The sequence below is a fragment of the Lissotriton helveticus genome, chromosome 5_1 (assembly GCF_964261635.1).
Source record: "Lissotriton helveticus chromosome 5_1, aLisHel1.1, whole genome shotgun sequence".
Lineage (NCBI taxonomy): Eukaryota > Metazoa > Chordata > Amphibia > Caudata > Salamandridae > Lissotriton > Lissotriton helveticus.
This window is the reverse complement of record NC_136065.1, coordinates 53,585,283-53,598,166: the sequence shown is the minus strand read 5'-3', so window position 1 is coordinate 53,598,166 and position 12,884 is coordinate 53,585,283. Positions and strand designations below refer to the sequence as shown.

Below are 12,884 nucleotides of genomic sequence, written 5' to 3'. Positions count from 1 at the left end.
CTCCCAGCGGGTCAGCTTAAACGTTTGCCACTCGTTCAGAACCAGGCGGCCAGACTTATTTGTAAACAACCTAAATGGCAGTCTGTCAGACCTGGCCTACAAAAATTACACTGGCTGCCTGTGGCTCAAAGGCTCGAGTTTAAGGCAGGTTGCATTATCTTTAAGGCTCTCCAGAGTAAGGGTCCCAAATTCATTAGGAAAATGGTACTTAAGTATGCCCCATCACGTAACCTTCGTTCCGCTCACAAAGATCTGTTAGTTGTTCCTCTGTTTAAGAAGAAACGGCAGGGCGGGAGCTGTTTCCACTTTCTAGCTGCTACCTTCTGGAACTCTCTACCGCTGCCTTTAAGACAGTGTGAAGACCTTCTTACTTTTAGATGTTCTCTCAAGACGTGGTTATTCAGACAGGCTTACCCATAGAGTAGTGTGTTGGGTGTCCTATAGATCATTGTGTTGTGTTTTCCACCCCGATAGCGCCATGAAGCCCACGGGCGTACGAGCGCTTAAGAAATAAATATTAACATAACATAACATGTGCCTTTATAGCCATTGAGGCTGAATAAAGAATTTGATTGATTAAACATGTACATAATTGTAAATTAATCATTCGTGGAGGCCGTCCCAAACCTTTTGGGACTTGAATTGTCAGATTATAATTGTTGGCCACTAGAAAAGACAAAAGAAGAAAGAATTGAAACGCAAGTCTGAGAGTAGCAATGGATGCAGAGGGGAAAATGTTTGCCACGCCTTGTTGGGTGGAGTGGGGTGGGGTGGGGGTTGGGGGTGCTGCGACGGAGGAGAAGACCGTGCCTCAATGAGTGGTTGGAAATTGCAGTGTGTTTGGCTCAATAATTGGTCTGTTTGTTATCCATCCTCACTTCTTCCTCCCTTTGTGTATTTTCAGACGCGGCTCCACTTCCTAAAGCTGGAAAGAAAAAGAAGGTACAGGTGTTTCTTGTCAGTGGTGGGCAATCTTACTCCATGCATACAAGTGCGGTCTTTGGTGGGAATTCTCCACGCAGCGCTTGTGGGTCTAGAGATGTTGCAGGTTTCTGTATGCGCCTCCCTAAAAGTACCATTCATGTAAACACACAGTTACCCTCCACCTGTAGACTCTCACAGGCTGGGAGGGCAGACGGAGGGTCAGTTCGCTTGCACAATAGCAAAAACAATGGAAAGTGGGGGGCGTTCCTGCTTAATAGGTCAGGACACAGTTGGAGCGTGATGCGATTCAATCCTATCTGGATGATTGAAAACGCCCATTTTCACACCCTGCTGCGTATATAACAGGAGAGACGTTGCCCGCATGGGATGCTGGGCTCACCTACATTTACGTAGCGAGGTTCATCACCAAGTGTGGTCCCAACCATGGATTGCATCCATAGAGAGCGTCACAAATACATTGGAGCAATGATGAATGGTCTAAGTGTATCGACACTTAATGGGGTCGATTAGGATTAAACTGTGTAGTGGTTGAAGGGGGTTTTATTCAAGATGCTCCCCGTGCCAAGATTAAAAGCTGTAGTTCTACCTGAAAAGGGTGACTATGGTCCTTTGTGGTCAAAAGACTAAACATGCTTCTGCTCTTCCACAAAAGTAGCATAAAAGTAATCTGGGGAATGGAAAGACTCCTACATTGTGTGAAACGACTGTCCTGTGCCAGTCTGTGTATGAATCGCAACTTACTAGGTTGGTTATTTGCTTTGCACTGATCTAATGACCTGTAGTAAAAGTTAAAAAAAAGACATTGCCATAGGTAGAATAAGACTATTATTTGGGTTGCAGTCCACTAAAGCAGAAGAAACAATCCTATTTCATTATATGCTGTAACTTAGAAGGTTCTGTCGGACCGAAATACACAGTAGTATAGTATTTCAATTGTATTATTTGAAAACTTAGTCCCTATGTAGGGTACACAGACAGTGGTACCTATACCAGTATAACCAAACACACTGACCACAAAGAAAAATTCAAGTAAAGTTTTACTCATATACTTTCATATTCTCTGTATTGCATTCAAATATTAGTTTTGCTGTCCAAAAAACAAACCTAAAACATATAAAACACATACATTCTGTGCAAGACTGATACACATTTAAAACAACATATAAAAATGTCAATTCACAGACTTATTGGCGAAGACAACTATATATACAATAATCCACTAGGTACATCAATAAACTCTTGGGTCCTAGGGGATTTTGTATAGTTGGTACATAAAAGAAGGAAATGCGTCGACGTTTCGACCCTGGGGGGCGATGCAATGATTTTGCGCATCAGAAGCGGGTCTTCATCAGGACTGTGCAGTTGTAGGACAGCCTATTGGACATAATGAACATGTTTTAGGGGTAGGTCAGTGGTACTGTGCATAAAAGGTGGGGGCAATGTCAATGATCACCTTTTAAGAACCTTGGCTCCTCATGGAAACCTGGTCCTTATTAAGTGGTTGGTCAGCTGACTCAGCCACTATGGTATAGTTCCTTGTATCTATAATCATATTTTGATGATTATTACTCATTAGCTTGTCATATATTAGAAACTCTGTATTAGCACAAGCTTCCACATGGTAATACATACCTCTGTAAAGATTAGTTATACAGGTGGTGAGATGAAAAAGGCGTTGTTTCTTTGTTCTAAAAAATGGATTTGAGAAATTCCATTAGTTAAAGGGTTAGTCTGAGGCGTGGCTTCCTTATTTTGTGAGTGCTTGTGGCGCCCCTAATGCGGTTAGGCAAGGTGAGGTGGAGCCATGCTTATTGTGATATTGTGCCTTACATTTCTCTTCTCGGGTTTCCCTTGCTCCCCTTCCCATGGAGTCTTGTCCCTCTCCTCATTCTCCACCTCGTCTCTCCTTTCCTCCCATCTACTTAGGTTTACATTTCTCTTCTCGTGTTTCCCTTTGCTGTGAAGCTCCAAAGGACTCATCAATTAAAGTATACACTGACTCGCAAGCAGCCTTTATACTTTGCTGATTTACCAATTGCACACATTTATATTTGTTTCTAGTAGCTGGCACCCTGGCACAAGCTAATCGCCAGAGAAATAAATTACCCCCCACCTCCCAAACCATATCCTGAATGGCGGTAAGTGAGCAAGTCTCAACCTACGTAGGAGACTACATGGGTCAATACAAATCGTGATGCACATCGTATGCCTTACATCGATGAGGTCTTGTGAACGTGCTTCTATCCCTCCCCCCCCACCAGACAGCACTTCAAATGCTATAGGTGTCACGTTCGCGAAAATTATGACTATTGGCATTGTAAATGACAAAGCTATCAATTTAGCTATTTTAAAAACCAACACATAAATAAAATAATTGTCATTTACAAGACCAATAGCTATAACTTTTCTAATGCGAGACCTATTGCATTTCCAATGCTCTACCTGCTTACTGACATCAGTGATAGCAGTTGAGTGTAGATGAAGAATCACGTTCGTGCGTGGTGCACGGACATAGCGCAGGTTAAATAGCAGCTCTGATCAGAGCAGATCGGCATTCCCGCTTTTTAATGAGAAGGAGTCAGACGCATACGGCTTCTATCAAGTAAGTGCAGACCGAATACACTGAGCCCCTCGATATTAATAAAGATAGGAAGGTTCTGTTAAGAATACCCACCAGTTTGGTTAAATATGTCCGGGTGGGGCGCTGGTTGGTACTAAGTAATTCACATGCAATGCAGGTTACCGTTTTTTAACTATTCACAATCAATCACATTGGACCACCAGGTTGGTTCTTCCTCAGGTGGCTGATGACTATTAAAATGATACCGACTCGACCACGCACGCAATTCTCCATAGTGCCCCAGCAGTTTGACTAGCCCAACAGGACCCGTTATTATACGTAGACAAAGCCGTTATAGGCACACAGGAGGCACAATATCACAATAAGCATGGCTCCACCTCACCTTGCCTAACCGCATTAGGGGCACCACAAGCACTCACAAAATAAGGAAGCCACGTCTCAGACTAACCCTTTAACTAATGGAATTTCTCGAATCCATTTTTTAGATCAAAGAAACAACGCCTTTTTCATCTCACTGTGGAAAAGCAGCTATTCCAGGTTACCTTTCTACACACTGCTTTGGCGTTAGTCGCCTCTAAACCACTTCGACGATTATCAAATAAAGAGTCAGGCGCTGGAAACTGGAAAGCGGGAAAGAGAGTTTAATTCGCTCCGAAGCAGAACACGTCAAATTAGACAAGAGGGTATCTTCGTATCTTCTCGAGGTGCTCTAACAACATCTATGAGGCCTGGCCTCTTACACACAGGTTTATGGCTTTATTGTATACAACATATCCTTGACAATGCTTTGATGTACGGAAAAGGCATCCCCGGAATCCCCGCTCCAGGCCCGTTCCCACACATATCTACAGTAGAGGTTCCCACCCCAATCTCTGCATGTGACGGCTATCGCGCAGCTGGACATTCCGCTGGGAACGGGAATGTGTGTGATTGGTCGGATCTTGCGGTGTGAAAGCATTAATTAACCTCCGTTCCTTTGAAGAGGGGCGAGTTCCTACTGTAGGGGGCAATAAACCACATCTGCAGGGCTAGGTGATGGCCTGGGATCAGCTCGGACAATCGGGCACAGAGGAAGGGGGTTATCAAAGGACTCGTTTGTGTGAATGAGATGAAAGGGTATGTGGGTCCCGCACGGGATGCGGCTCTGGGATTGGGCCGCGCTGAAGTTGTTTTATGGCTCCGACAGATGCTTGGGGGTTGCCAGCGCGCTGGGGTGATCGCAAGGCCGGGGAGACGTGCAAGCGATCGGCAATGTTACGAGAGTGGCCATAGTTTCTAAAATGGCTGCCGCTTACGTGCTCGCTATGGTCTGAAATGGGACAAAATGGCGCTGGTAATGTTCAGTCTACGATCTAATATTCAACATCACCACCTGTATAACTAATCTTTACAGAGGTATGTATTACCATGTGGAATCTCGTGCTAATACAGAGTTTCTAATATATGAGAAGCTAATGAGTAATAATCATCAAAATTTGATTATAGATACAAGGAACTATACCATAGTGGCTGAGTCAGCTGACCAACCACTTAATAAGGACCAGGTTTCCATGAGGAGCCAAGGTTCTTAAAAGGTGAGCATTGACATTGCCCCCACCTTTTATGCACAGTACCACTGACCTACCCCTAAAACATGTTCATTATGTCCAATAGGCTGTCCTACAACTGCACAGTCCTGATGAAGACCCGCTTCTGATGCGCAAAATCATCGCATCGCCCCCCAGGGTCGAAACGTCGACGCATTTCCTTCTTTTATGAACCAACTATACAAAATCCCCTAGGACCCAAGAGTTTATTGATGTACCTAGTGGATTATTGTATATATAGTGGTCTTCGCCAATAAGTCCGTGAATTGACATTTTTATATGTTGTTTTAAATGTGTATCAGTCTTGCACAGAATTTGTGTTTTATATGTTTTATGTTTGTTTTTTGGACAGCAAAACTAATAATTGAATACAATACAGAGAATATGAAAGTATATGAGTAAAACTTTACTTGAATTTTTCTTTGTGGTCAGTGTGTTTTGTTATACTGGTATAAGTACCACTGTCTGTGTACCCTACATAGGGACTACGTTTTCAAATAATACAATTGTGGAGAAGTGTGGCTCACTGGTTAGAGGAGGTAGACCTGGAAGCAGAGGTCAGCCCGGGACCAGGGTTCAATTCCCGGCTCGGCGGGGTCTTGAGTCCTAAAATGTCCATGGACTTGACAATTCTCGCTCCGGTGCCTAATCGTTCATGGGGTCACACTCTGCGACTCTGGGCAATAGATTGCTTAATCTCCACAACGGCCCCTCGCGGCGGGATGCCTGGCTTTCACCTTGCGGATACCCTGCCGGGGTTATCTCACAGGGGAATACCAGGACGGGTTCCCTAAGCAAGCGCTTAGAAACCAGTGGTGATTTGCGCTATACAAATCCATTTACATTTACAATTGAAATACTATACTACTGTGTATTTCGGTCCGACAGAACCATTATTATCAATTTCATTACCCACCCAGGTTCTGAGGGTTAAAGGGTCACCCCATTATATGTAATGGTAACTTAGAAGGTGGCAATTATCGCAGACACTCATATATAGTAGACACAAAAGCGTACAGCCTTGCTGAATAGTAGCCACTTTTTTGTGAGAGTGTCTGAGAAGGCATATATCTTTTTTGTTGCATAAACGTTTACTGGGAGTGCACTGCACTGCGCAGGTTACGAGGAAAGTTTATTGGGAAACATTGCTGGCAGATAGGTTTCTGCATATATATATTTTCGATGTTGTGGGTGTGTTAAGGTACTACTAGACAATACCAACCAAGCAATTCTTCAACTGGCTAGTTTGCAGAGGCACTGCACCCACGAAGCAGACTGTAGCTAAGTGGATAGTTTGTTGTTGAGTAATATGTTGCCAGGAGGCAAATAAACCTAACTCCTTTCCCGCCAGAGGAAAAACTTCTTCTGCTGCTTTCGTAGACATGGTCTCATTCTAAATAGAATGGCTGCCGGACCAAAAGCATGCTTTCGTTTAACATTTTGAATTGAATTATATCGAAAAATAAAATGTTACATTAAATTAGGCATATGGTTTGGCCTTTTATAGAGTAGCTAAAACGTAATACTCATCACCACACCTTAAATTAAATACATTTTTAACTCTGACACTAATATCTAATCATAAGAGTTAACCATGTACCCGTAAAACCATTAACCATATACCCAAAACCCTGCACTTACTAACCCACGCCTTTCATTGGAAGACTATGCCAGTGAGGCGATGGGCTCTGGCAATCCATTGCACCCGGATCTTTCACTTTTTGGTCATCTGGTTGACTTTTTGACGGCTGACCCACCCACGGTAAACGGAATACTCATGGTTACCGCCTGTGTCTGCCATTTTTAAATAAGTCAGAAACCGAGCCGGAAGCATCTGCTAGTCTCCCCTCCCCTATAATATAAGAATTAAACGGTCATCCACTTAAGCAGAAAATCAGAAGCCAGAGAAGTGAATAGGGTTGGCCATTGGTGAAACATGTAAATTAAACAGCAGTTGCCTGAGTGCCGAGTCTTGGGGCACACCGGAGGGGCAGAAGTTGCCATGGGAAACAGTCTGGGAATGATGAGAAAGAAAAGTTCAACCAGTTGCATAAGAGTTCCTTGACTGCAATGCCCAACAGCTGATTTAGCAGAATGCCACGGACAGTGTCAAAAGCCGCCTACAAATAAAGAATTAACACAGCAGCGCGTGTCCAGAATCACGCAGATGCCGTTAATGACCATTGCAGCTATGGTTTCAGTGCTCAGATTGCTTTGCACACCAAAAGTAAAAAGTGATGGCCTTCAGGGTACGAAGACAGTTGAACATTATCAACGTGTTCATTGAGTTGAGCTGTCGATATAGGAGCCTGCAGATGAGATGAAGACTCAAAAGACTCGTAAAATAATGAACAAGGGTTCAAAAATGTTGACTCCTCTGGGCATATTTTCTTTATCGTTTGTTTTTTCTCCTAATGGTAAAAAGTACCACTTGAAAGGGTGTTGAAGGAATACCGCAGGTCCCCAGAAACATTCTATTGCTTATGTAGACAGAGCAGACACCTATGATGGAGAACTCCGATGACCGGAAAGAAGCATTTTTAGGTTTATGATCTGGAACTCAACTAAGATGAGCTATGTCTAAATCTTGCCAGTGTGCTTTTCACTCTGTTTGGTAGAACATTGTGCGCGGACAGCGTTATGGATGAGGTCTTGGACCAGCGAGACCTGGGATCTGATACTGGCCTCTGCACTTACGCATTGTATGATCTCTCGGAGAATCGCCGCCTCTCCGTGCTCTCCATTGTAGATGCAACTGTCCAGCATGTTGTCTTGCGTCGTATGTGTCCTGTAGTTTTGCTCTGCATACGTATTCTATGCCTCTGCTTCAACCATGGTTACTGTAAACTGCTCCATTGATTCTTGGAATGATGTCCATGCTACATGAAATGCCAACAAAGCTGCTGCTTGATTTAATTTCACTGACCTTCCTCTTAGGGAGGTAACATCTTTGCTGCCCTGAGCCAGAGTCAGAGTGAGGAAGAAGATGACGAGGACACAGAGGAGAGAAAGCCTGCCAAAGTTGACAAAAATAAAAAGGAAAAGGTGAGTCTGTACATGTTGGAGTGAAGGAGCATTACCAGGGGTGGTGGAGGCACGAAAGGGGAGTTTCTATACCACGCAGCGCAGAGGGTGCTAATAATGGACAAAACGTTTAAAATAAAAAATTAGAATCAGATACTTGATCAAAAGGAGTAAAACGCAGTTTCCCTTTTATGGTATTTATTGTTCATTTCTATTCGTACTCAATTGTTGCCTCCACACACCCATCTACTTGCGACATGTGTTTAGAAATCTTGGTTTGTTATTCAGTCATTCAATTCTTTTCGTATACTTAACTTTATATCAATGTACAATGCAGTGCACCCTGACATGGTTAATTTTCAAATATTCTGTGTGCCTCACAGTGTCTCTTTCCATCATACTATGAATACTGACGCCTTAATTACATTATTGCATCATCTGACATCTGTAAAACAAATTGACAAACTGTGTCTGCCTCTTGAGTGAGTTCAACTCCAATGTCCTGATCGGTGTTATGGTCTGTGGAAAGCTGCTCATGTCCTTTTGGTGCATGCACGTGTCCCCTTTGGAATGCGCCTAGTGAAACGGCTGTCTGGTAGCTATCGAGGCACTTGGTTGATGCCACTGTTCCCTGGAGTGATGAGCTCAGCCAGCACATGCAGCAGCATTGGGCACACAGTTATAGGGCGACGCGGATCTTACGTTTAACTGCCATTAATCCATAATGTTGTTGCTGTTGTGATTCAAATGTTTTATTAAACTGTGTCCCCACTAACAACTTTTTTACTCGCTGAGGGTGGCAAATAGTCTGACCTTTAACACACTCGTCACAACTGTTAGGGCTGCGTTACAACCAGTGTTCCACTTCTGTACATGGCAGACCAGAGTTGAAGGAACTCTCTCGGTCATGACCATTCTTGTATCCTTTCTCATGTCCGTAAATGAACTTCTCAGCTCGAGCCTTTGCATAACAATGAACTGGAACTGTTTGCACAGGCTTAGTGGTGTGTGTCATGCACTGTATGTGCAAGTTTTATTAAAAATATGCGTGTGAATTTTTGCCGAGAGTGCTGGCCTGGCACCTGCTTTTTCATCTCTTCTACACTGCACTGTGTCACTCCACTGCTGTGGTGGCAATCCATCAATCAATCATTTAATTTGTATAGCGCACTACTCACCCGGAAGGGTCTCAAGGCGCTTGGGGGAAGGGTCCGCTATTGCTCGAACAGCCAGGTCTTGAGTTATCTCCTGAAGGCGAGATGGTCCTGGGTCAGCCGAAGGTGGATGGGGAGGGAGTTCCATGTCTTGGCCGCCAGGTAGGAGAAGGATCTTCCTTCGGCGGTGGCTCTTCGGATGCGTGGTACGGCGGCGAGGGCGAGGCTTGTAGAACGTAGCTGGCGGGTGGGCGTGTAGAAGGTCAGGCGGTCGTTGAGGTACTTGGGGCCCAGGTCGTGGAGAGACTTGTGTGCGTGGGTGAGGAGCCTGAACGTGATCCTCTTGCTGACGGGGAGCCAGTGTAGGTCCCTCAGGTGGCCAGAGATGTGGCTGCGTCGGGGGATGTCCAGGATGAGTCGGGCGGAGGCGTTCTGGATGCGCTGGAGTTTTTTCTGTAGCTTGGCTGTGGTTCCGGCGTAGAGGGTGTTTCTGTAGTCCAGTCGGCTGGTGACTAGTGCCTGGGTGACCGTCTTCCTGGTTCCGGTCGGGATCCATCGGAAGATCTTGCGGAGCATGAGTAGGGTGTTGAAGCATGATGAGGAGACGGCGTTGACTTGTCTGGTCATCGAGAGGGAGGAGTCCAGGATGAAGCCCAGGTTGCGTGCGTGGTCTGTTGGCTTGGGCGTGGTGCCTAGGGCGGGGGGCCACCAGGAGTCGTTCCAGGCGGAGGGCGATGGTCCCAGAATGAGGACTTCTGTTTTTTCTGAGTTCAGTTTCAGGCGGCTGTTCTTCATCCACTCGGCGACGTCTTTCATCCCTTCGTGTAGGCTGGTCCTGGCGGTGGCGGGGTCTCTGGTGAAGGAGAGGATCAGTTGGGTGTCGTCGTCGTAGGAGATGATGTTGAGGTTGTTGGCGTGCGATGGCTGCAAGAGGTCTCATGTAGACGTTGAAGAGGGTGGGGCTGAGTGATGATCCTTGCGGTACGCCGCAGATGACTTTGGTGGCCTCGGATCGAAACGGGGGGAGGCGGACTCTCTGTTCTTCCGGCGAGGACGAGATGATCCACTCTAGTGCCTTCTCTTGGATGCCGTTGTTGCTGAGGCGTTGAACTAGGGTGCGGGGGCAGACCGTGTCGAACGCTGCAGAGAGGTCCAGGAGGATGAGGGCCGCTGTTTCCCCGTTGTCGAGCAGGGTTCTGATGTCGTCGGTGGCTGCGATGAGGGCCGTCTCGGTGCTGTGGTTGGCTCGGAAACCGGACTGCGAGGGGTCGAGGGATCCGTTCGTCTCGAGGAAGGCGGCAAGCTGTCTGTTGACGGTCTTCTCGATGACCTTGGCAGGAAAAGGGAGGAGCGAGATGGGGCGGAAGTTCTTGAGGTCGGTGGGGTCCGCTGTCTGTTTCTTCAGTAGGGCGCTGAGCTCGGCATGCTTCCAGCTCTTTGGGAAGGTGACGGTGTTGAAGGAGGTGTTGATGATGTTCCGGAGATGTGGTGCGATGGTGGAGTCGGCCTTGTTGAAGACGTGGTGGGGGCAGGGGTCGGTTGGAGATCCGGAGTGGATGGTGTTCATCGTGCGGGTTGTGTCTTTGGTGGTCACCGTGGTCCAGGTGCGGAGGGTGGCCGTGGGGGGCGTTGGTTCGACGGTTGGGTGCGTGGATGGTGCGCCGAAGCTGTTGTGGATGTCGGCGATCTTGCGGTAGAAGAATGAGGCGAGAGAGTCGCAGAGCTCTTGTGAAGGAGTGATGTTGTTGTTGCCGGTGCTGGGGTTGGAGAACTCCTTGACGATGCTGAAGATTTCCTTGCTGTCGTGGGCGTTGTTGTCCAGTCGTTCCTTCAGTGATTTCTTCTTGGTGGTGCGGATAAGCTGGTGGTGCTTGCGGGTGGCTTGTTTGAGGGCGGTCATGTTGTCTGTGGTCTGGTTGAGGAGCCAGGTTTTCTCGAGGGTGCGGCAGTTCTTCTTGGAGTCCTTGAGTTCGTCGGTGAACCAGGGGGCTTTCTTGCTTCTGGGTCTGCTGGGAGGGTTCTTCAGTGGTGCGAGGTCGACGGCGCAGGCGGTCAGCCACTGCGTGAAGTTGCGGGCTGCTTCGTTGGGGTCCGTTGTGCTGGCGGGTGGGTTCTGGCTGAGGGAGGTGGTGAGCTGCTCGGCGGTGATCTTGCTCCAGCTCCGGTGGGGAACCTGTTGCGGGCGGTGGTGGGTCGTGGTTCTTCTGAAGCTGAAGTGGACGCAGCTGTGGTCGGTCCAGTGAAGTCCGGTGGAGTGGCTGAAGGTGATGTGCTTGCTGGATGAGAAGACGGGGTCAAGCGTGTGGCCGGCGTAGTGGGTGGGGGTGTTGACCAGTTGCTTGAGTCCGAGGTTGGCGAGGTTGTCCAGCAGGGCGGCGGTGTTGCGGTCCTTGTTGTTTTCCAGGTGGAAGTTGAGGTCCCCTAGGAGGATGTAGTCCGCGGAGGGGAGGGCGTGCGGGCTGATGAAGTCTGCGATGTCTTCGCTGAATTGTGTGCTTGGTCCTGAGGGTCTGTAGACGAGGGTGCCTCTGAGGGTGGTCTTGGGGTCGGTGTGTATCTGGAAGTGCAGGTGTTCGGCGGCTGTGAAGGTGTCGTCGGAGTTGGTCGTGATGCGGATGGTGTTCTTGTGGACGATGGCGATGCCTCCTCCGGTCTGGTTGACGCGGTCTCTCCGGGTGATCTTGTATCTGTCTGGGATGGCGATGGCGATGTCGGGCGCTGAGGAGGCGTTCATCCATGTTTCCGTGAGGAAGGCGACGTCTGGTGATGTGGAGTCGAGCAGGCTCCATAGTTCCACGGCGTGTCTGTGGACGGAGCGGGTGTTGAGCAGGATGCACTTCAGGTGGTTGCTGCTGGTGTTTGGCCTGGCGGGTCCAGTGCAGGTCCGGAGGCAGGAGAACTTGCAGGATTGGCAGGCGAAGGGTCCGTGGGTGTGTCCTGGGGTGGCACGGTGGCAGCTGGGGGTTTGGCCGGTGTTGAGTGCGTTGAGGGTGGCGGTGTCGTACATCCGGAGGGTGGGTTGGCGGCTGCGGGGCCCAGGGGGTCTGGCGCTGGGCGCGGTCCGGGCGCAGACGGGCTTGCCTTCAGCGCACAATCGGCGCCCCCGCTGCGCATCAACGCTGCGCTTACGCATGCACTCAGCCATAAGTGGAGAGTGGGGAGGCGGAGCAGCTGGGAGGCGGGAGCGGGGGGGATCGGTGCGGAGATGCTGGAGGGAGCGGGGGTGGGGGCGCGGGGGAGCAGCGGCAGGGAGCGACAAGGGGGCACAACAGAACCAGACACGAGGGAACGGCAACGATACTATTACAAATCAGATACAAATACTGTAGTAGAAAATGAAAATAAAAACGAAGCACAGAGGGACAATTAGGTGCAGGGGCACAACACTTAACTTGGCAGCGGGAGGAGATCAGGCACACTCTGGGTGGGCCACGCGGCAGGAGGAGCGACCGGACCGACCGGGTCAGGTCGGGTCAGGTCACCACAACCTTTGTGTGCCAGGATTCAGTTATCTTTTAAAAATGCTTTATTTGTTTCTTCTGTAGTATGCAACACTGTAGATGATGAGGGTGGCGAGATAAAGCATGTAATATA

The 12,884-nt window shown here is 48.1% G+C and overlaps 1 protein-coding gene across 1 annotated transcript in view; it reads left to right on the top strand.

Moving 5' to 3' along the window:
• The window catches only part of ABCF1 (ATP binding cassette subfamily F member 1), a 254,988-nt gene that overhangs the window by 38,671 nt on the left and 203,433 nt on the right, over positions 1–12,884 (top strand). Inside the window, exons 5-6 of the mRNA XM_078641704.1 lie at positions 905–942; positions 8,050–8,157. Coding sequence (XP_078497830.1) covers positions 905–942; positions 8,050–8,157 — 146 coding nt within the window. The remainder of the gene's footprint in view (positions 1–904; positions 943–8,049; positions 8,158–12,884) is intronic.